Raw genomic sequence first — 25,508 nt, forward strand, 5'->3', positions numbered from 1 at the left:
TTTCCCTTCAGGTGATAATGTTTCCGGTATTGGAGGCGTATCTTTTAGAACCTTAAACATGGCCGCAGCCTGCAAAAATGAATATGGTTAATGTGGTGCTGCTCTTTATAGTCAGTCTGACAAGTTGCTATACCAATTAAGCCTGCAAAAAGGGGATAAACTAACATTCCACTGATTCAAGTGTTGTAAGATTTTGTAAAATGGATATGGTTAAGTGTTGACTTGTGATTAGAGGAAACTCCAGGATGAAAGAAACTCTTGAACTCTCTGCTTTAGAGCAACGACACAAAAGGAGGGGCAACTACACAAGTTGCTTGAATTTGTTGGTTCTATGCAGACAGTAATGTATCTCTGCAATGATGTACTTATGTAGTCACTGCACTGCCTTTATGGCAGATTTTAATAATGAAAGGAAATTACATACTAATATTTGTTTGACATCAATGAATAGGGAAACTATACAGAGCCATTCACTACGAAACACAACAACTTAAGGGTAATGAAATCAAAAAAATCCCCCATACACAATGCAAAAGTAGCATCAGTCTTCTTTAGCATAATTACAAAGATAAAGTAATATATGTGAGTGCAGGATGAGGCATACCTTTGAAACTGAGCAAACTGATAGAAATAAAATACTTCACAAGTTGACTTCTCTACACCATTTCTTTATAAGTACAATTTCCTACTTGCTCCAGTTGTTTAGAATCTTGGCATATCTTTTAAGAAAACCGTTTAATAACATTAAATCATATGATGTATTTGACGAAAGGCACACCTCTGGTGTATCAGTTATTGTGCCCAGAGTACACGTTGGGTAGCCAAGTGCGGAGTGGAAAATTGACAAAAGCATCTAAGTAGTAAGCCCACACCAAGATGAGTGCACTCATATTCTGACTTTCCCTTAGCCTCTGATAGCCTAACCGAGACCACGGCGAGTTCTCCGAGATGGAGCGACAAAAGTTTTTTTTGCGAATTCAAGAAAAGGTCATGATGAGATGAGACTTTATTATTTACGATAGATTTCAAGTGGAAGTGCAGTGATGCATGCATCAAAGACATTCTAACGTACCAGTAAATTTGAACCTTATTCCTTTATAAACTGATCAATTCAAAATAGGGCACTCAACATCTATTTCATGGTTCAAATCTTTGACAACATAAAAAACCAAATGCTCTACCCCGTCTGTCTTTCTCCGACGATCCAAAGGGAAGAAGGGGCAGAGGCCTTTGGGGTCCCCTCAAGTCAACAATTGAGGCTTGACAATCACTAGCCAATATACTTTTTCTTATCATATTTTTCTTCGTTCATGGTCTAATTATCTTATCTCCCTTAAATGATTAATTAGCCTTTATTAAGTATTATTAAACCGTGCTCTGTGATTTTAATTAACTTCATTTTAGTATTAACTTGGTGTAAATATTCGATATGGATAAGTTTTAAAGACTCGACGTAGAAGAATGGAATGTTGTAATAAGTGCTCTAAAAGGGAATAAACATACAATGGTGGAAGAACCTAAAAGGGAATAAACATACAGATGGTGGAAGAACCTAAAAGGGAATAAACATCAACGTGCTAGAGTATAAAACACTTGTGCACATTAAGAAATAGATCATAGCAGCCCTGCACTACACTAGTGGGAACTATGAGGAGTGATGCATGCCAGCAATAAGAAGGTGGTGTTGGTGCCCAAATTGAACCACAATATACACTACTTGCTCACAGTTGAATCGTATAAAATTAGTACATTTCTCTAGACTAGTAGACTTCAGTCCAGATTCATTCGTATCACCCTTTTTTAACTCAACTTGGATAATTTATGCATAAGTTGGACTTGCATGACAAGTCAATCACTATGAGAAATAAAAAGTAAGAAAGAGTGCTGCATTGCTGCCATATGTATACCAGACAATATATACAACAACGGATAAAATATCATCATTGAGTATTGTAACTAGAGGCAGAGTCAAGATTTGAAGCTTATGAATTTTGAATTCTCTTCTTCTTTTTTTTAAGTTTTTTGGTTCTAAATTTATGGTCTATACATATTCAATGGGTTTTAAAACAAGCATAGAATTTGAATCAAAGCTAGTGGATTTTAGCCAGACCATGGCCGATACTCTCTGCCCTTGATTGAACAACTATTACAAGTCTGAATACAACAGAATAAATATAGATTTTGAATATTTAGATAGACAAACTCGATTAATTTGGCGTAATCAGTTAATGGATTGATTTATTCTCTATTAGCTTCAACTTGACTGCACTTGGATAAAGCTAAGAATAAATAAAAAAGAGCACACACTTTTTCAAATAGTGCAATTCTAGTCATCGTATGTGAACAATGAATTTGGTCCCTGCTGTGATAATCCAATGAACAATGTGTGGTTAACAATATTAATGGTCTACTCTACTGGCAATAATTAATTAAATTACTAGAATTGTTGTTTCTCATCTCTTTTTTAAGGGGATTAAAATGCATTTATCCATATCGTCTTCATCTGCAAGTCAACTACAATCTGATAGTCCAATGCCAAGCCTAGAAACCACTTATACTGCTACGTATTGGTGTGCAGGCAGACGATTAGACACGTGATTTTAGATTTCTTTTTTTCTAAAATAAAATAAAATGGGACAAGTGTGTCCTCTGATTCGGAGCTCAACAATAATGGATCGTACTTTAATGAATATGGTCGGATGATTGAGTTTTCATTATTAATTAGAGATTTTACAATCAAGTTCTGAAAATAATAGAACTTTTTGAAATAAATCACTTTAACTCATATAATGGATCACCTACCCCAAATCATTTATCAATTGAGCCTCGCAATTAAAAGTTTCACCTCTCTACTGGTTCAGCATTTCTTATCAGAAAAGTGCTACAAGAATCAACGTTTCTTCAAATATTAAATTAGGTTATAACAGATAAATTGTAATATTCAATTTTAACACACTATTTTATATGAACGATAAGCATATAATATAATTAATTGGAAAAAGACGACAATAAAGAAGACACGTACCAACTCATATTATCATTAGAACTTTAACTACAATATAAAGACGGACAAATAACTTTGATCTAAATGGACTAATGCAGTGCATAATCATGCTAACCAAAAGTGAAAGAACATAATTAGTTCATCTAACAAGTTTCCCACTACAGAGTACTTATATAATGTGTATCCCTAAGAACGCCAGAAATCATAGCAGCACAAATACTCCAACAAGGTATGAGTACAGTCGTAAAAGCAAGAACAACTGCAGAATCAGAAACACAACCAAAAGATCAAAGAGGTAAACCAAATGGGTCTGTTCTAATCAAAACAGTAAGAAAATAGTGAGTTCGGAGCCGAAAGGGCAACTTTTTTTGGCAAAAATTTCAAAACATCGATTGATTTCAGGATGAAACCAAAAGGGTAAAAACGCACGTGCGACTTTTCCTTTGTCAGGACGGATACGACTTACAAGTCGCACCACAGCCTGCGACTTACCTTTAAGTCATGGGCCCCTGCGCCTCTTCCCACCCCCACACCATCCTCAACCCCCACCCCGTTGCCCACCCCCTAGCCCACCTCAACCCAAAACCTTTTTTATAAATTAGGTGTTACATTTTTTATAAATTTGTATAACTATACATGTTTTAGCTGATACGAGGTTTGTCTCTTTCCAATGAAGTTTGCTATTGATTTTTTTGTTCTTGAATTGCTTAAAGTTCTAATCTTTTTTTTAAAAATGATTCAATAGCAAACTTTAAGCAATTCAATAACAAAAAAATTAATAGCAAACTTCATACTTTGGAAAGAAACAAACCTCGTATAAGCTAAAACATAATATATACAAATTTATAAAAAATGTCACACTTAATTTATAAAAAGGATTTTGGGTTGAGGTGGGCAACGGGGTGGGGGTAGGGGATAGTGTGGGGGTGGGGGTGGGAAGAGGCATAGGGGCACGACTTAAAGGTAAGTTGTAGGCTGTGGTGCGACCTGTAAGTCGCATCCTGCCGTGCACTTATTTAACTATTGACTGACAAAGAGAAAATCGCATGATAGGATGCAATTTTACCCTTTTGAAATAGTGTCTTAGAAATCTTTATTTAAAAAAATTGCCCTTTCGGCTGCAGACGCAAAAAATAGTACTAGTATATAATAACATAAATAGTCGTACGAACTAGAACAGGGCAAATTGGGAACAAGGGAACAAAATTACCAATGGTCTACTTTTTTGTCTTGCTCATCTTCAATTGGGGGATAGTTTTTGCTGGAGATGTCCATGGTCTCTACCTGTGGTGGATCCATCCCTATGTGTCTCTCTCTCTCTCAAGATGAAGGTTTTGTTTATGGGAATTTTGGATTAATGAAAGGAGATGGAGGGACAAAAGGAAACGGCACTTTGATTGGGGGCGTCCGTTTGGTTGGATGGTTGTATATATATATATATATATATATATATATATATATATATATATATATATACAACTTTCCATCTCAGCTATAAGCAAGGTTCTAGTAAGTAGTATGTGGCACAATAATTTGTGCTTATTTTGTGTCATTGTCACTATATAATGTTCAATTTGTTAATGAACTTAAACACCAAATAAAGGTTTCATTTTCTTTATTTTTTAGCTGAAAATAATACAGACCATGATGAAATATAACACACTGAAAAATCTAGCCACTACATACACAAGCTAAATTAGTTTGTCCCAAGTTGCAATTTAAGCGACCATGAGATACATGCAAAAACACTTGACATGATTGTGAAAAGGAAAAAAAAAAACAGAATACGAGATTCAGTAACGAATTGTATAATTTATCAAAGCATTTCATTTTCTTTTGATTGTTGTTGAATCTCCTGCTTTGGAAGTCATTACAGAAAACCTACTTCTAAACTCCAAGGTCAGCAAGAAAAAACTTCCCTGGAAGATAAACCTATGTTCCTCTCGAGGTGTTAATATTGACAACAAGCCAGAACACCTTCTGGCTTCAATTCAATTTTCGGTTTCAAGCTATCTAAACAGCACATATATAGATGTCTCCATTGTATTCACAATTTCAGCTCTCGTTGAAAGAGAAACCAGAAAAATGACCGTTACTTCCATCCCAAAATCAGTTGAGGTTTTGTAGTTGCACCCGGTTTTGGCAATGACTTTACATTTGCAATAGTGCTATACACCGAGCAGGGTGGGGATTAACTGTGGACAGGGCCATACGAGCGAAATGATGGGGCTGCAATTAAGTTGGAATTTCAACTATGCACAGCTGGCCTGTCCCGATTGCACATAAGAATAAATGTCCAGGCATGAAGAAATGCACATCTCATGAATTTGTTGTATGTAGTCCATCATTTGGAATCTAATTTTCACTTCATGGACAGTTCTTTTAAGAGTTACCTCTCTAGCGATAAACGCCCTTGGTCAAGATTGTATGTTGTGCGCTCTTTTTGAGAATTCAACTTTTCCTGTTAAAGTTATATTATTGCATTAAAGATCACAACTCACAAACGCGGAGAAAAGGAAGAAAAAGAGCTGGAGAGGAGAGGAATTGAAGGTACTTACTTTGACTCGTATCGCGCCAACTGGTTTGAGGAAAGAAGGTACATCTGGCTGATGAGATACTCTCATAAATCGATGTTCTAATAACATGCTGGCTGAGGGCCTCTCTGCTGGGTTCCTACAGAAACAACAGCACAAGAAATCTTTCCCTTCAGGTGATAATGTTTCCGGTATTGGAGGCGTATCTTTTAGAACCTTGAACATGGCCGCAGCCTGCAAAAATGGATATGGTTAATGTGGTGCTGCTCTTTATAGTCAGTCTGACAAGTTGCTATACCAATTAAGCCGGCAAAAAGGGGATAAACTAACATTCCACTGATTCAAGTGTTGTAAGATTTTGTAAAATGGATATGGTTAAGTGTTGACTTGTGGTTAGAGGAAACTCCAGGATGAAAGAAACTCTTGAACTCTCTGCTTTAGAGCAACGACACAAAAGGAGGGGCAACTACACAAGTTGCTTGAATTTGTTGGTTCTATGCAGAGACAGTAATGTATCTCTGCACCGATGTACTTATGTAATCACTGCACTGCTTTTTATGGCAGATTTTAATACAACAACAACCCAGTGAAATCCCACAACGTGGAGTCTGGGGAGGATAAAGTGTACGCAGACCTTACTCCTATCAAGGTAGGACGGTTGTTTCCGAAAGACCCTCGGCTCAATAAAAGCATAAAAGCATAAAAAGTGGTCAGATAAGGCTAAGAAATTCAAAGCAATATGAGAAAGCAAATAACGAAAGCGACACAGATAAAATAGAGTAATCAAAGTACAAACAGTAATAAATAAATAATAACAGAAATCAGAGCACAAGAAATTGTAATACGCTTACTAATAAGGAAGAATAACGAGACTATGTACTAGCCTTCTACCCTAATGTGGGTTCTCCACACCCTCCTATCTAAGGTCATGTCCTCGGTAAGCTGTAAGTGCGCCATGTCCTGTCTAATCACCTCTCCCCAAAAAAATTTCGGCCTAACCCTACCTCTTCTGAAACCATCCATGGCCAACCTCTCACACCTCCGCACTAGAGCATCTGTGTCTCTCCTCTTCACATGCCCAAACCAACTCAGTCGCATTTTCCGCATCTTGTCTTCCACCGAGGCCACTCCCACCTTGTCCCGAATAGCCTCATTTCTAATCATGTCGCTCCTGGTGTGCCCACACATCCATCTCAACATTCTCATCTCGGCAACTTTCATCTTTTGAACGTGAGAGATCTTAACTGGCCAACACTCCGCCCCATACAACATAGCCGGTCTAACCACCACTTTGTAGAACTTGCCCTTAAGTTGTGGTGGCACCTTCTTGTCACATACCACTCCGGAAGCGAGCCTCCATTTCATCCACCCTGCCCCAATACTATGTGTGACATCATCGTCAATCTCCCCGCTGCCTTGTATGATAGGCCCAAGATACTTGAAACTACTTATGGCAGATTTTAATAATGAAAGGAAATTACATACTAATATTTGTTTGACACCAATGAATTGGGAAACTATACAGAGCCATTTACTACGAAATACATCAACTTTAAGTGTAGTGAAATCAAAAAAATCCCCCATACACAATGCAAAAGTAGCATCAGACTTATTTAGCATAATTACTACTGCACGAAAACCTTCACCACATTCTAACAGATAGGGTTGCAAAAAAAAAAGTATTCATAAGAAGGGCCAGACTTCTTGAAGACCTCATGAATCTAAGGGAGCATGGCAGCATGCAAAAGAATCACATCTCCATCAAGTAAGATTACATGTGAGCTTAGCATGATGAAAAAAAATAAAGATTATGTGTGAGCTAAACATGAGCAAATCAAAGTCCTTACTGCTTCATATTCACTCCAAGGTGGTCTGCCATTCAGCATTTCAATTACAGTACAACCCAAACTCCATATGTCAGTGGCAAAGGCAAGATCAGTGGTAGTATCTGTCTGTATAACTGACTGCAATAGCTGCCAAGTAACAAAAGGTATAAGCATGACTGCATGAGAGGAAAGAGAACATAAGAAAGAAGTGAATGTTTCAAAGGAAGTACCTCAGGAGCCATCCAGTAAGGACTTCCCTTTAAGGAGAGATTAGCTGCTTGCCCATTGAGCTGCACAGAAAGAGTAAAGGTTCAAGATCAAATCTAAGACTAGCAAAAGTCAGCCCACAACAGATTAAGTATCCTTGTTATGACTGTTAAGAGTTGTCAATCTAAACATTATTTTTCCTGTTGGGCGTTGTTATTCTTGGCATTCATTCTGTAGTCACAGTGATAGGTTATGCTACATGTACAGGCTTCCAGGGAAAAGGGAATCTCTTAACGACATGTTTACTTCCCTATTTTGAGTTGAGAACTTACATGCTTAGCCATCCCAAAATCTGCAAGCTTTACAACCCCATAAGCATCAACAAGCAAATTAGCCCCTTTTATGTCCCTATACATGTCAAAAATTCAAACTTGTTCTTCAGAAGTTTCTGTATAACCAACCCTCCATCATAACTGAAATCTCAGACTTTTACCTGTGAATGGTTTTTTTGCTATGCAAGTAAGCCAATCCACAGAGAATATGGCGAGTGAAATTCCGTACAATGGATTCTGTAATTGTTTCACAATGATCACGGATGAATTTATTGATAGAACCAGGATGTACATATTCCAGATAAATGTAAAATCGGTCACCAACCTGCACAATCAAAGAAGTAAAGATCTCATTGAAGACAACATGCACGGATAAATCAAATCCATAACTTAATTGGAGAATAAGAACTACTTACTATTTCACTGCCGTAATACTGGACAATATTTGGGTGCTTGAGATGACTGAGAACATTAATTTCCTATACCAACATAAAAGTTGGAGACAGTTAGAAGTTGAAACCATTTGACAACAAAGATGTCTTTATGTGCCCATGATAGTGGCTAGGCGGTTGTTAATTTAAGTGTATTCACATTCAACATTTCATACTCAATGTGCTTGGTACTACTGCTTTAAATGGTCAATATGATCCAGTTCATCAATCAAGATGCAAATATTTATACTCCTGTCCCAAATTATATGGTACGTTTCGCTTTGCGAGATTCAAATTATGTAAACTTTGACAAACGTTTTAAAATATATTTTTTCATCTTATTGACTTGAGAAGAATTGCAACTTATAGTGTTTTTCATATATTTTTTGAATATCTAAATTTTAATTTTGAAATATTGAGTTTATCTAATTCAATTTAGCTTCAAAAATTAGTCAAATTGACTCTCAGGAAGGGGGAAAAGGCATATATATTGGGAGGGGATAATAAATAAAGTCAAGGGTTAAAGGACTAAAGAAACAAAGAGAATGAAGGAAATATAACCTGCTCTAACTGCCTTATGCTCTCAGCATATTTTGGGTCATCTGGTAATAATTCAACTTCTTTCATCGCACATAAAGCACCAGTTTCTCTGGTTAAAATAAAACACTGGGCGACATTAGAAACTTACCGGTGTATACAAGAGGAGAAACATATTCATGCGCAATGAGATCTATTTGGAAATTATACCTGTTTGATGCAACATATACACTTCCAAATGTCCCACGCCCAATAAGCTTCCCCTTTTGCCATTGGCCTTTGATTGGTGTCAACTCTGCATTAGGGGGAACTGGTGGAATGGAAATAGGGTGTAAAGGAGTGGCACCTAAAGGAGGAAGTGGCAGTGGATGGACATTTCCCTGAGCACTACTCTCATGGCGTGCTGTTGAGCTCTCATTTGGTAATAATTGATGCAAGGGCGATGTAGGTCCACTTGCGATCTTTCTACTCCTCTGTGGACTTGCTCTTGGACTGTGATGAGGAGAATTATCAACACTAATAGCATTTTTCTCCGGTAGAACATGGTAAGAGAAACCTGAATACTGAGAGGTGTCTGATGGAGGCATCTCTGGGGCAGAACAAAATTGAAAAGCACCAGGGAATGCCATGTAATTATGACCTAAAATATCCCCAGCTTTTAGTGGGCTGAGTCCAGGACTTGCATAAGGAGTTGTAGGAGCACTAATGGGTGCGCTGATCCTGATATCAGAGACTCTATCAGCAACATGCAGCTTCTGAGGTGTCTTTCTAGACAACCGGCTTCCCAAGTGCTCTTTTTTCTTCTTTTGAGCATCTTGGCTTGATAATCTGCTAAAACAAGATAAAAAAAGAACACAAATACAGGTAAGTCTAATCCAAAATTTACACGAGCTTGCTAGCTTAATGAGTAATACCACAACCATGCTATGAGAAAAGGGGAATATCCTTCCAAAAACATTTTTTATTTTTATTTTTTCGCAAATGACCAAAAGTGTCAATCTACCAACCCCAATCATATTTTTTATGGCAAACCCACCCGTACTAACGAGTCAACAGTAGCCCATTTTGCCGAGTCGAACCCCCAATCTCATCATTAGAGGTCAAGGGTCATTTCATCTCCAGCATTGGCTTCTCTTCCTTTTATAGGACGAGTTAAGATCTATCCATAAACCAGACAATCTTCTCTAATTCATGAGTTTAATTTCCATGAATTTTAACTCTCTCCTCCAAATGTGGAAGACTATTAACCCAGAAAAAATGTAGCCTGAATAAAAGGCTAAATTTTACAAGGAAAACCAAATAAGTATTAATGTAGCCTGAGTTATTCTTTTGTGAAAAAGTAAACCAAACATCCAATTCGGGATATTCCCAATTGAAACAAAATTAATTGGAAAGAAACAAGTATTCATCTAATCCCATATGAAAATTAGAACAAAACTAAAATAAAAAGCTCATCAAAGATTACATACCTCCCATGGGACGCTAAACCATCCTTACGGGTATCACCGTTGAAAGAATCCTCTCCACTTCTATGATGCGAATGGGCGTCTGAGGGCGATGGCAATGGTACATTGGGCTCATTCGAAACCGCTTCGGACTCGTGGCGGAGCACAAGATGCAGTTCCGGCAAAGGCAAAGGTTGTGGAGGCGGACGGTCGGAGGAACATTTGGACGGAAAATTCTCGTTGGAACAGTGTGAACGCCAGTCATCACCGTCATTTTCCGTAAGATTTTGGAGTTTTTTCGCTCGAGCGTGTCGACGCCTGCGGGCGAAGAAAAAAGCCGATTTGATGGTATAACGAATGCCTCCACCGGAGGAAAGGAGGCTATCGTCAGAGTATACTTTGGAAGAGGAGCATGACGACGAAGAGGAAGACGAACCGGCAGAAGACGAAAAGGCGCTCTGCCACCAACGCATTGCCTGTAGTAGTTTTGGTTACAAAATGCATGGTACGTTTGAAGCCTGAAAGAGATGATAATACTGTACAAAACCTGAGTTCAGGGGCATAGCTTTTATGAGGCGAAGGAAAACAGAGGATCCTCGGAGAAGGGGAAAGAGGCGGGAAACTCGCCGGCGTCGGTGGGTTCCCGGAAAAATTGTAATAGGAGGAAGGGATGGAGAGTTATAAGGAAAAAGACAAGAAAACTATCTTCATCCTGAGGTCAAAATAAGCTCTCTCCCTTTCCCTCTTCTATTCTTCGTCGTCGTCTTCTTCTTCCTCTTTTTATTCTTTCATCAAGTACATTTCTGTTATTCCAATTTTTAATTAAAAATATTTCAATAATAATAAAAATACAAAAATAGTATATTCAACTCCACCTAATTTCAATTTTCTTTCACGCTGAGCAGGACCCACCTCTTTCGGAATGGCTCTTCGAATTCAAAATTTTTAATTAAAAGTGAAACAGTCTTATTACTGTATCATAATTCATGTTGGTGAGTTTAGACATATATTTATATGAAACTTTATCTATTTCACCATAGTTAATGATTTAGAAAACAGGTTATTTTTATTTATATATTTTGCTATGTCACCTTGTACTTACAAAAGTATTAAATTCAAGAGTTTTTATTATGGGAGGATGAAAACATAATTTTTACGTTTTATAGATCAACTTATTTCATAAGATAATAAATACTTCAATATAGAAAAGTAAAATATTTTATTAAAAAGAAGGACAATTTTTTATTTTGTGGTTGATGTAATAATTTTGAGCAAAATTTACACTCCCTAAACTTTTGCCGTAAATGGAAATTTTCATGTTATTTATACTTGACATTGACATCATTAGTGAAATAACTACATTATTCTTTTATTTCATTAGAAAATGTGTAATACACTTCTAAACGCCCTTCTATTTTGATATTGTTAATAATTCAAGTCGCAATTATTTCTCATGTGAAAACATGTATTTTGTACCCTCTTATACTAAATTTGTTGTTTGTTCTTTGTTACAAGAGTTTAAAGTTTCAATAAGCTTATATTATTTTAATAAAAAAAATACTATTGTTCGATAAAATCATGAAAAATACTATTGAATAAATTATATTGCATATTATATATATATATATGATATTTACTTTTAAAAATGAAATTCATATTAAAATTTGATTTTAGACCACAAATTTTATCAAACACCAATTATAAAAAGAATTATTATTTTTTTGGGAAGAACAAGCAAATGAAGAAATAACGTAAAACGTATCACTTCACAGTTCATAGGAAAAGAACAACCAAGAAGAAGAAATAATGTGTTACCCATTTTTTGTTTATAAAAAAAGAACAACCAAGAACAAGGAACAACGTGTTTCCCAATTTTTTTTGCCTGGATAAGATAAAGAACGTGTTTTTCATTTTCACTGATCTATTTCAATATGATGAGGAAATTGCAATATTCAAAAGGACAAGACCTCGTACGGAACAACCACTTGGAGGTATGAATGTCAACACCTACTTGGGGTGTGTTTGGTATGAAGTAAAATGTAATACTAGAAAATATCTATTTGATGTTAGTTAGTAAACATTTGAATAGGTTACTATTTTTTATTTTTTTATTTTTACATAAATTATCATATTATTTAGTTGGGAGTTAATGAAAAATAATTTTTCCACTTTCAAGATAAGGGTAAAATTAACATACATGATATATTCTATTGTTCTAGACCCTACTATACGCTCCAAGATAAGGATAGATCTTGCATACATGATACATTCTATCCTCTCAGGCTCCACTTTGCACTCTAAAATAATGAGATTTTGTATACATGATACACTCTATTCTCTCAAACCTCATATAGCACTCCAAGATAAGGATAAAATCTTGTATACATGCTACATTATATCGTCTGAGGCCCCACTTTGCACTCCAAATGATAAAATCAGCATACATGATACATTTTATCCTTTCAGACCCCACTTCGCACTCCAAAATAAGGATATGATCTGAATACATTACATAGTCTATTCTCTGAGGTTCAACTTTGCACTTCAAAATAAGGAGAAGATCTGCATACATTATACATTTTATCCTCCGAGGTCCTACTTTACATTTCAAAATAAGGAGAAGATTTGCTACATTCTATCCTACGAGACACTACTTTGCACTCCAAGATAAGTGTTGAGATCTTGCATACATACTATATTCTATTCTCTAGGCCCCATTTTACACTCCATGACAAGGATAGCAACTTGCATATATGATAAATTCTATCCTCCAAGGTCCTATTTTGCATTTCAAGATAATGATAAAATCTTGCATACATGATGCATTCTATGCTCCGAGATGCCACTTTGCACTCCAAAATAAGGATAAGATCTTGTATACATGATACGTTCTATTTTCTGAGTCTCCACTTTGCTCTTCAAGATAAGAATAAGATTATGCATACATGATAAATCCTATTCTTTCATGCCCAAGAAAAGCATAAGATTTGCATACATGATACATTTTTCGTTCACTTTTACTTGTCCATTTTGGATTTTGTATATCCTTTAAAAATAATAATTAATATTAAGATTTACCTTAATACTCATAATGATTGATGTTTGGTATTAGGTCTTTAAAATATTTTGAAAAATAAGCAATTAATGCTAGGGTAAACTTGAAAAGAATAATTATAGTCTTTTCTTAATATGTTGAAAGTAAAAATGAATAGAAGAAGTACATTCTATTCTCCCAAACCCCACTTTAATACTAGAGTACATTCTATCTCCCAACCTCCAATTTGCACCGAATGTAATGTTATTGTAGATAGACATAAAATATTAATATATCAAGATCACGCATATATAAAAGCAAACACGATGAGGAGAAAAACCTCCCTTATATTTGAATTAAGATTCAAAGTCATCCTTGAATTTTCACATGAAGCACTAATAGTCCCTCATATTTGCAATATTAGTGCACTTTTGACCCTCCCTCAAACTATTGCCTATTTTTTAAAATTTTGTCCACAATTTTATGTATAGAATGTTCAATCGTCTTTTTATATATATTTAATAGTAATAATAACTCCATGAGAAGAAAAAAAACACCTTATTTTATTCTGAATAAAATGTTAAGGATGATTTTGAGTCTCGACTCAAAGATGAGGCTGAAGGTAAGGGCTGTGGATATAATTAACCCTTATTTATGGAACTTTATTTTCCTACTGTTAAGATGCTTTTGCTGACCAACTGTCCTCTCCCTCCCTTGACCTGTTCATTTCTATGCATCAAATTTTTTTCTTTTCTTTTCTTTTGACAGCTATGCATCAAAGCTTGAAACTTGTCAGTAGCCAGGTTAAATTTGACTACTTAGAACAAGTCATATAAGATTATCAAATTTCAATATAGTACAATCATCTATCAATTTTAAAAAAATATCCTCGAGCACCATTCCTACTTAAAAATAAATTGCTTTCATGACGCATCCACAGGTGACCCAAGCTCAGCCTTTGTGTGCATTCCTAAAAGCTTTGAAAAGAATGCAGTTGCATCTTCCATTTACTCATTAATGCACAAGTTTATTATTCTAGAACAAGTCCCAAAGTAGCAACTTTACTACTACAGTATAACAAAAGCTTCTAATGTCTTTTGACCGTGTCCTTATACACCACTACGGAGCCTGGTCAAATTAGAAAAAACAATGTTGAACTAATGGACTTCAGATGCATCTAGCCGTTGTAAAATTACCTATCAACTGGTGTTGCCTTAACCTTACAAACAGGGATGGCCTCGTTCTTGCTTAAGAGCTTCCAAGTTGGATGAACATCGATATCATGCAGGTATACTTTGTCTTCAACATCTAGCTGACTTACGTCGACCTCAAGTTTTTGAGGTACATGCTCGGCTGGGCACAAGAACTTTAGGGTAGGTCTGATCTTGTTTAGATAACCACCTGCTTTCATATAAAAAGCTAAAAATCATTTTCGTTGAATATTTTAAAACAAATATTTGCATGTTGGATAATCTCATGGAACAATTAATTGCAAAGGAAGCAACAACGCTGTTTCAAAGCACATCAATCAGCAGTAGTGAGATTACTCCAAGCCAATCTATGCATTAAAGCTTTCTTTCCATTAACATTTCTAACACTTGACAAGATAACAAATAAGCATGCCAAGGAAACTTGAAAATGATGCTACCACAAGATTTCTGATAAAGAATTGCCATTAGTTTAAGATGTCTAGACAACAAACTGACACTTTTTCTTAATAAAAAAGAGTAGCCACTATTTTTATTCAACTTAAGAAGGCATTACTTCACATAATTTGAACAGAATTAATCCCATTAAACAAGATAACCCTTCCGTGTGCTAATATTAGAAGGCTTTTTTTCTGAAGCATAGACAAAAGGGCTTTTGTGACCAATCATAGTGTACACTTTAAACGAAATTTAGTTTATCATGGAGTTCCATTAGAAGAAGTATCAGGCTTCACAGCATCTTAAGTGAACTACTTGAAAACTCTTCTTGAAATATTAGTTCCTCTTATTATGTTCTAAAGATACAAAAACAGGAGCTTACTAGTGCTGGTACTGGAATTCAGAATAGACAAAGACAGAAAAGTGATAAATTTGCAGAGCCTAGACCTTCTTCTTCTTTCGTTATTTAAGTTAATTGTTTCAAGATGTTTAATGCAGTTCAAATCTCAAGATTAAATGAAAGTTTGCCTGAACTAATTTGACAAGCAAAAATAATAGGCTGGAATCTAGGACAGACGGAGGCCGATATAAATCTTTTCAATCACCATTTACTCAAAGCATATATCTAAGAAGGCACAAAGAGACATTAGCCTAGGTTCAAGACGGAATTCTCACAAAAATGTTCTTGAGAGGGAGATCTCCATTGAAAGCAGTATTTTATCACCCAAAGGTACTTAGTTTAATTTTCAGATAATGCTAGACATGAATTTGCATATTGAGCCGATAAGTTGATAGATTCACTGAATCTAAGGATACCAAGTCCACGATGATATGTTACAGACTTACAGTATAGGTTAAAATATCTTATTTCTTAACTTGCAGCTAGCTGGTGTTACCAAATGTATGCTCCTAGAGTATTTTTCCTTCCGTAATATAAAGGCTGAGTATAATAACAAGGGCTGGGAAGGGATTCTCTTGAATATTGGATCATGTAATATTGATATGTGGAGTCTCCTCACTAAGCAGCTTCAATCAGTTTCCTGAGAGTAAGATAGTGTTGGAAGGATAATCCAGAGAACTGGGTAAAGGAAGTAGTACTTATTTACAGATGCCATGCAAATGTAGAATAAATAACTCGCGGATTTTGCAGCAATAAAAAGTATTCTCCTTGATACCCTTCAAGATGGCATATATACCATGATGTTGCAGAGTAAATAAATTCCAAAGTTTACATGAGTATTCTCAGTACGGTTATATCACCTCACAAGGGTATTAATAAAGAAAATAGAAAACCTCCTCTCTTTCAAATGATCTTTTTTTTTTTGATTTGCACCGGGTGTCCGAGTCTCTTAGAGCCCCGACTAATCCCTGGGGTGCACAGTCCCTCGGCAAGGATTTTCAAGCAAGTGCACCACGGTTAATTCAGGTTTTACCCAGTCCGATGGTCCTCAGAAATTGTTTGCACTCAGTGGGTTTCGAACTTGAGACCTTGAAAGGGAGCAAACCCCAAGGCTCAAGTCAATTGCCACCAGGCCAACCCCTGAGGGTTCTCTTTCAAATGATCTTTGTTGGTCAGAAAAGGAAATAGGAATTTTAAGTATTTGGACTTTCTGGCATTGAAAGTTCAAATCAGCCTATATGGTGTTTCTGACAATAGTTTCCTGTCAAAGGTATGCATGGCTATAATTTATAAGTCACTAATCATATTTCTGTGTTTAATTTCAGAACCACAACTAATTAACAGAAATCACTCAGAAAATTTGTCATTTCACACATTCAAGAGGAAACTCAGCCAGCAATGGAAAAGATGTAAGTAATAAAATGCATAGAATGTTATGTGAGCAGTACATCTCCCAGGTCGGCCTATGTTGAAGCTATTGTATTTTAATAGTAAACTACTTCTCCTTTAATGGAAAGACAAAAAGAAGAAGAAAAGCCTTTACCTTTCTTGAGACCAGGGCACTCGTGCTCCCCTTTGAACACAACAGGCACGTCGACCCTTAATTTTGTTCCATCTTCTGCCCATACAAAGACCAAATTCAATATCTTCCCAGTCTCTTCATCCTTATGAATCTATACCAAATAAACAGAAAGAAAACATGAGCTTAAACTAACACTAAATACAATTCCGATGACACTAAATCCATTTGCAACTGTCTAAAATGTTTGATATAATTCTATTTTATACAACTTTCTAATTTGAATTTATTAATCTGTTTAAATGTAAACCTTAAACATACTTTTCTTCTGTCAAACTAATTCTTTAACCGTTCTATAATATTTTCACATCACTAGTATCTTAAGCTCTGTATACTGACAAATACAGTCATTGTAACACTAGAACAATAATAGAATACACAGGAAGAAGAATCACTTGCCTTAATGGGAAGTACTTTTCCAGACTCCAGTAAAGTTGACGAGCCCGAACCGGCTCGAATCTGAATTGGGAAGGTTGTCGAATAGAAGAAAGGGAGATCAACCGAATCAATGATCGTTTTAATCTGCTTCCTTTCAGTGGTAAGGAGGAACTTTCTAGAAACAGAACTTGCAGCGACAATGGAATTTGTATCGTTAGGTTTTGACTGGACGTAGTTCTGTGAGAAGACGACCGCCGGAATACGACCTTGGGCTCGGTCCCTACTGGAAACTCTGCTTCCGCTAGCCTCCCTAGGGATCGCTTGGATTGTAAAATACGATCTCCTGCTAGTCACCTCCGTCGACCTCAGACCTCCGGCGGTGGTTGCCACCGCACGCCACAATTTCGACATGTTCTTCCCTGTGAAAGATGGGTAAGTTCCCTTGGGGAAATTCGGGTTTAGGGTTCTACTACTGCATACCATTTGGAGGGTTTAAGCTTTCTGGGCTTTTAATGGGCTTTTTCTAAGCCCATTGTGTAGTGATAATGGACTATGGCATCTACTTGGGCCTACTAAATACATAGGGAAACCCAGAACTGGAGCCCTTGCATCAGACCGAGCATAGCCCACTAGATGAAACCAAATTAGCTCGGGTTTAGAAATGGGATTATTTTCACTTTAGGCCTTAATCTTTGCTGCTCTTTAATTTACGTCTCTCCTATCAAAAATAACATTTCCGTGGGGTTTAAATTTATATTTTTGTACCATAACATTTCATAAGTCATGTCTGAATATAATTTCAGTTTCTAAAGAACTTATGCTCCACTAGACTTAAATTCAATTGCTAAAGGACATAAATTAAATATCAACTCATTTAAATGACAAAATGTATCATTTATGTTAGAAATGCTAGCACATAAATGTGTAATTCTTTTAATCCGTTCAAGCTTTGATGATTAGGTAACCATTCATTTTAGGTCCCTTTTTCATCTTTGAAAATAAAAAACAATCTTGCACGATCGTAGTATTAGCATAGAATGGTTTAATCGTATTTACATACATTCACCAAAAAGCTATCGATTTAATTTATTTGATATACTTTTATTTATAGTTCTTTAAAAAATGACTGTTTTTGTTTTTAGCAATTTTTTAATTTTAACTTTACACATGAAAAATTTAAGGCTATAAGATTAAAGAAAATTTTGATATATCTTTAATTTAAGATTTCAAGATTTAAAAGATACTTTTATTTTTTAAAATTTATTATTAAATTAAAATAGATCAAACAAATTAAATATAATTTTTTAGAATGATTGACATTTTCAATGAAACTTCACATCAACCTAGCAAATAGACCTCGTTTGATCTGTCATTCATAGCACTTTTATTTTCGTTGCCAACTACTTCAAAAGCATCTGCATGCATTAACTTTTTATCCCGCAAATTAATGGGGATTTTACTGGATATTTGCCCACATATTATAACGTAACACTGCCATGCATGGACAAGCTTCTACTTTTACTGTATCAACAAAAAGAACTACTAGCATACATAGTACAAACATTAACTAAACAGTAACCAAAACTCTCTAGTGATATATCAATGCAAGGGTTAATAAAAGCATTTTATTGTTGTGATCAATTCCTCTCTCTTGTTTTTTTACAGTCTTGTAATTATATTTCAGGTAATATGATAGTGCGAAGTTTTTTGAAACCGTAGGTACTGAGTTACAAAACAATAAAGATCACTTTTTTTCACTTTACGCAATCATTAATATGTCATAAACTTTAATATTTTAAAATTGTTATGCTTTTAACTCCAATAACAAACTACTTTAAAAATTATAAATTAGGATGATTATTTTTTGAGATGGCTGAACGAAATTAATTCATTATTACCTTTCTACCTGAAATGTAAATATTATACATAATATAATTTTTTAATAATTTAACATTTAAGTATTACATTTTAAAAATAAAATAAAACAAGGAAACAGTTCATATGCATGAGACACATAGTCAACAATTATATATTGGATGCAAAAATCAAGTGTGAATACATTTGTATATGTAATTCTAATGCCTCGCAGCTAAAAAGCTGAAGCGTGACTTATCATGACATATCCATCGATTAAACTCATATGTTATATGTACAGACATGATCCAACGTGTTCCTGTAGACAACAGTAATAATAAGGAAAAGATGGAGTACTATCAATAAGTACATGAAATATTAACCGATGATAAAAATGATTCAAGTATATTTTGAACCAACCTGCACATTCATTCATTCACTGCAATATCTTTTATATATTGATTGATATTATCAACGAAACTTCACATCAACTATATATTTATATGTTCAATCTGCTCATCCCTCGTCTCTATCTGTCCCCCATACATAAAGCAATTAGCAACTAGCTATAGCTATAGCTTCTCGTTTTCGTTGCCAACTGCTCTAAATTTAATTTTGAAGGGATAGAGGATGTTTGCCCTCACATTTGTGTTGGATTATATTATAATAATACTACATAGATAGGCTTTTACTTTTTGGGATCAGTAAATGATCTAACACTGTTATAGTAAACAAATATAAATAATACTTGTTGTACCAATAAGGGTCGTAATGGAGTGGTAAGTATTTTTTCGTCCTTAATCAGAGGTCTCAAGTTCGAGTCCCTTTGGTACGGGGTGAGTTTGTTGGGTAGCGCTTTACCCTCAATGTCGAATCCAGATTTAGTCGGACTCCAATGTGAATACCGAACACTAAATAGAAAACAAAAAAAAATCATCTTGTGATGCATGGGTTTGTACTTCGTAGAAATAGTTGTCCTTGTTGCCTCTAATGCAAGGGAGAAAAGCAGAGAAGGTGTAGGAGTTGCTAGTAGAACTAGGCAGTGAAGGATTTAGAATTTTCACTAAAGAAGTTTATTTAATAAAAATATATTGCATGGAGTTTAAACTTAAAATTTCAATGTGCATTTTGAAATCTCTATACAACTAGTTCAACTTCTATTCTTGAGTTTAAGAAATTCAAAATCTATATACACATAAAAATAAAAATACTATCTTATATATATAATGTAATTTTTTGTCAAAGTAATTGGGGTGAACATCCAGGTAACCGTAGTGCTAATTAACTAGAATGAGTTTATTTTGGCAACAGTATATATTAATGTCAAATTGAAGTATTGTTCCATATGTGACAGTGACAGTACAAAATTGGAAATTATAAAAGGCCTTCATCATATAGATACGACAAGTTTTTATATGTGATTAGAATTTTTCATCAATTTTGAATCTTCAAAATGAAATCTTTTTTGGCCACTGTACTCTGAATACAGAATGCTTAAAATAAAACAGGAAGAATTTGTTTTCTCTCCAACCAAGTGACCAACTATACCACCCCCGGAAAGTTATTTTGAAAAAAAAATGAATAAAAAGGAAATTAATTAAGTTGATTTTCCAAATAGAAACATGTCAATTACTACAAAGTAAAAAAATAATTTCTTTAAGAAAAGAGAATTAAGGTCAGATACTATATACACCCTTTTTGGGATGACAATGATATCGGTAGCCGGATATATACGTGTGCATGAAAAATAAAGGAAGAAAGAAAAAGAAGTACTATGTAAGTAAGACAAATTATAAAGGGAGTCAGTGAAAAATGGGTAAATTGCTCAGAGATTGTGAAGTCCATAGAGTGATTCAGAAATGTACCTTTTTTTTACCTCATATTCAGAGAGTGTATAATATCTTGACTAAATTTTGAATCGCACATTTGAAGATGGCACTCCCAACATAATTATCTACATACTCAAGGCTCAAATCTGATACGTCTGATTAAAAATGAAACGGTCCTCCTCACCGCTACCCAAATTGGTGATTCAGAAATGTACCCTGTAACTGCTACTGCAAAGGACAAAAGAGGAGGAGCATGTATTTAGTGGAATAGGGAGAGTACTGCACGCAATTGCTCACCAACACGCTGCCACCTCTCGCCTATACTTTAAATTTTGCCCTCATTCTCAGTGACCATTTAATGAAATACTCAATGACTTAAAGCATATACACATAATTACTGTTAAAAAAAAAAAATCAGATAATATAGAGGATACAATTTTTGTTCTTTCCCTAGTCCACAATAAGCAATTCTTTAAACCTTTAAATTGTGGTCCAAAGAAATATTCTAAAAAAATGCTATGCTTATGTACATTTTCCTATAAGTAGATTAGAGTAATTTGGTCAAATAATTATTTTAATAATTGTTATTAAGTGTTTTGAGATGGTCCCTTGACCCATAGTTCTTAACACAAGGTTAGAATTCTAGCTGTTTAGTGGTGTCTCTGCATCTTTACAAACATGTCTATTTCATTGAGCCTCTCTCCTAGATAATGTTCAGATCATTACTCCTTTTGTACAGGTCGAAACTTATCCAACAAGAAATTTCGCTACCTTAGAAATTGATGGAATTGGCCCTAAAAAAGCCATTCAGGTTTTTTTCCTATCCGACACCGGTAATGCCGCATCAAAGATCCCCTCACGAGATGGGATGAAGACAGTGACACAGATCCATTTCTGCTTTCATTTCCTGCTAGTTTGGTTGCACTTGGGCTTAAAAGCGACTTTCGACACTAGGTAGACGTCATCCTCCATACATGGTCTTACAATTTTACAGGTGTGGCAATACTTTTAATATAATGGTCCATAAAACGTGAAACAATTATCTAGAAAAAAAAGGGGACAAATGCTTCAATTTATTATTAATTAATTTAATAAATTACATTATACTTTCTATATTCACTTTTATTTGTCCACTATTTTAAAAAAAATCACTTTAACTAGTCACTCTTAACTTATCAAGAAAATAAAAGACAATTTTTTTTTATGTTTTTCCTACCCTGACTTTCACACTCTCATTATTCATATTTTTATATTGTTTTTGATATGCTTGGCTCTACTGACCTATGTCTTGTTTTCCTTGTTTCTCCTCTCTTGTTCTTCTCTCTTAAGCCGAGGGTATTTCGAAAATAGCCGCCCTACCATTCAAGGTGGGGTTAGGTCTGCATACAATTTACCCTCCCCAGACCCACATGATGGGACTATACTGGGCTTGTTGTTGTTGTATCTTTAACGTCAATTACTTATTATTTAAATTATTATTATTTTCAATGTATAAATTAATTCTAAATATGACAAAGTAAAAGTGAACCGAGCAATAATAAATTGATCAATTCCCAAGGATGGATGGTTCGTTGCCTCGTGCACTCACAACTCAATCCTTTCCTTCCTTTTTTTGTCTCCCCAAACACCAACGTATATTAGTTCCCTACTTATGAAAAAAAGAAATATTAGGTCCTACTTAATTCATTGACACAATTGATGCAAAAGGTAACAACAGGAGCTCAAAGTTATTTTTCCTATTTTAACCTTGATGACATTTTAATCTATATTTTAACCACTAGATAATTTAAGGTCGGTAAAATCGCCCAATATCTCCTATTATTTTACGTATTTAAAAAATAATTGTTGACAAAAAAATATTATTATAAAATTTAACCTATATTTTGATTATTTCAATCAAATTTTTAGTATAAATAAATTATTGAAATAAAATTTAATCAAAAACATTCTCAATTAATGTTGGCACTAATTATTGAAACATACACTTTTATGTTATCAGGGCCGGCTTGATGCCTTTAACGATAACCCATCCGCCATAGGCTTCAAAATTTGAGGGGCCTCATTTTTATTAATAATAAAATTATTGTGTTGATTTTTTTAAAAAAAAATTCCGCATCATTTGAATTTGTTTGTCTTACTTTTTTTAGTCGTTTCAAAAAGAGCGTTTCTTTCTTTTTTGTCATTTTTTTTTAATTTTAACTTTTCATATTACATATTTAAGACCACAAAATTAAATGACATTTTGGTGTATAATACATATCTTTAATTTAGGAACATAAGTTTTGAAAATCTTCTTTACTTTTTTTAAAATTTTGTATCAAGTCAAAATCCGTCAAATGATTAAAACAGATTGAGTTCAATTTGAAGAAAAAAGTAAATATTTTCATTAAAAAGAAAGAAAAGAAATATGTTATCTCGAAAATAATTTCCAATATTTTATCAATTCTACCTCTTAAAAAGCTAGAAGAATAGACTTTCAATAAATTTATTTTAAAAAATAAAAATTTAAGGCCTCCGATTCATTTTTGACTTTAGACCACTGAGATGCTTGAGCCGTCCTTGTATGTTGTGAATCTCTTGTGAAATAACATTTAATTATTTTTTACTATTACATAATGACATAAATTTATTTGGAATCGAAGTTAATGTATTTGTTAGATTAAATTATACAATAATTATAAGTCATTGTGTGTTACTATCTCAAGAATCAATATTTCAAATTTATTGCTCATGAGTAGAAACTATTAGAACCAAGAAACACAAACATAAAGTTCAGAATATAATATATCTTAATAAAAAAAATCTTGCATATATAATTTTTATTTATTTATTTCCCCATGTAGAATGATATGTAGTTAATAAGTACTTTTATAGGAAAGGAGATTAAATTTTTACTAAATATATAAATATGTCTTTTTTTTGTGATGGAAAAAAAAAGACAAAGAGTCACATAAATTGAATGGTTTTTGTGTGCTATGACATATTAGGGGTAAATAGTATTAAAAGTTTATATTTGAAGAAATAATTAAGTCTTCTCATAATTTGATCGAAGAGAGGAAGGAAATTTTCAAAAATTCATGTTTGAATGATAATTAAGGCTTTTCATAATTCAAGTATTCATTAAATAAAATGTGCTTAAGTTTAGGGGTAATTCAGCACCACATTTTTAGATGTACATCTGATTATTTTTTTTACCTTTTCATTGTATGGCCATTAGAATATTTTAGAACTTGGATTGGCTTTTTAGGATATCTCATACACTCTTTGCATAATGTAAGATTAATTACTTTAAGCATTATTTTTTTAATTAATTTTATCAAAATGCCCTTGATCGTCCTAGTTAGGGCTCTTCTATAGAAATTAGATCATTTTCTCAGTTTTAATGTATGACATATTTTTTTTAGTTAATGTCAAAATGAATGACACATTACTATATTTAATAATAATGTGATTTTAAATATTTATTTTGAAGGGGAGCCTTGGAGTAACTGGTAAAGTTGCTGCCATGTGACCAGGAGGTCACGGGTTCAAGCCTTGAAAACAGCCTCTGGCAGAAATGCAAGGCAAGGCTGCGTACAATAGACCCTTGTGGTCAGGCCCTTCCCCGGACCCCGCGCATAGCGGGAGCTTTAGTGCACCGGACTGCCCTTTTTTAAAAAAAAATATTTATTTTATTCTTAATAAGACAACTTATAGTCACATAAATATCTATGATTTATTTTAGATCACAAGTTTCAGAAGTCATTTTTTTAAACCTCCATGTTAAATCAAACAATATCACATAAATTGATACGGATGGAGTAGAAACTTTAGATCAATATTATAATTAGAAATTTTACATTTTTGTTACTATTTTGCCTATTAAGAAGATTTAAAATGAAAATATTTAAGTTATTTTAAAAAAAATTGTAGCATTTTGATTAATATTCTGTTGGGCTTGATAAACAAAATTAATACGGTAATAAAACAATTTAATATAGAAATTCAAGTACTGATATCAATTGTGTAAACATTCATTGTTAAGTTGTAGAGCATTCATAATCTAAGATTTAATCTACTTCTTACTCTCGCATAATGACACTAGATTATTACAATTCAATTTTAAAAGTAGTAGAAATTAAAACTAAGAAGCGCATCTCACTATTATATTAAGTTCAATCTGTCTAAACTGGTCATTTAATCTACGTATAACCAAAAAAATTTAATAATAAGAAACTATTTATGTTAATTAATTTTTAAATTGACTCGTTCTTTTATCATTTTGAATTGTTTTTTGTTAAAAAGAAAATTTATCACAATTTTCTTAATTTATCACAATTTTCTTTTACATCAACAATATATAATATAGGAAATATAACTTAAATTGACGGAGTGAGATGTGCAGAAATTACGATAATTGAAAATCGTTGAATAACTATTTTGTTATATAAAAAAAATGAAGTAACTTTTTGAGATAATTATCATTATTCGAG

The 25,508-nt window shown here is 34.0% G+C and overlaps 2 protein-coding genes and 1 long non-coding RNA gene across 5 annotated transcripts; all 3 read right to left on the reverse strand.

Annotated features, from left to right (window-relative positions):
* Positions 1-29: 29 nt before the first annotated feature.
* On the reverse strand, positions 30-11,082 carry LOC129872869 (mitogen-activated protein kinase kinase kinase 5-like). 3 transcript variants are annotated; one of them, XM_055947813.1, is made up of 11 exons: positions 10,341-11,082; positions 9,082-9,699; positions 8,896-8,983; positions 8,320-8,382; positions 8,065-8,228; positions 7,904-7,979; positions 7,595-7,654; positions 7,386-7,511; positions 5,563-5,772; positions 5,398-5,465; positions 30-69 (listed from the first exon to the last, which is right to left on the reverse strand). In XM_055947813.1, exons 1-11 carry the CDS (start codon positions 10,787-10,789, stop codon positions 45-47), a joined length of 1,947 nt encoding a protein of 648 aa, XP_055803788.1. In that variant the 5' UTR covers positions 10,790-11,082; the 3' UTR covers positions 30-44. The 3 variants fall into 3 exon arrangements, with proteins under 3 accessions (XP_055803788.1, XP_055803787.1, XP_055803789.1); XM_055947812.1 differs by having other exon boundaries at positions 9,082-9,702; XM_055947814.1 differs by lacking the exon at positions 30-69 and having other exon boundaries at positions 4,650-5,465; positions 9,082-9,702.
* LOC129872871 (uncharacterized) lies at positions 3,019-4,421 on the reverse strand. Its single transcript, XR_008762612.1, has 2 exons — positions 4,215-4,421; positions 3,019-3,263 (listed from the first exon to the last, which is right to left on the reverse strand). It is a non-coding gene; the product is annotated as an uncharacterized LOC129872871 (long non-coding RNA).
* Positions 11,083-14,328: 3,246 nt separating the features above from the next.
* On the reverse strand, positions 14,329-17,831 carry LOC129874781 (uncharacterized). Its single transcript, XM_055950138.1, has 3 exons — positions 17,375-17,831; positions 16,940-17,069; positions 14,329-14,751 (listed from the first exon to the last, which is right to left on the reverse strand). The coding sequence occupies exons 1-3, from the start codon at positions 17,762-17,764 to the stop codon at positions 14,543-14,545; spliced, it is 729 nt and encodes a 242-aa protein (XP_055806113.1). The 5' UTR covers positions 17,765-17,831; the 3' UTR covers positions 14,329-14,542.
* Positions 17,832-25,508: the final 7,677 nt, after the last annotated feature.

Source organism: Solanum dulcamara, chromosome 11 (assembly GCF_947179165.1).
Source record: "Solanum dulcamara chromosome 11, daSolDulc1.2, whole genome shotgun sequence".
NCBI lineage: Eukaryota > Viridiplantae > Streptophyta > Magnoliopsida > Solanales > Solanaceae > Solanum > Solanum dulcamara.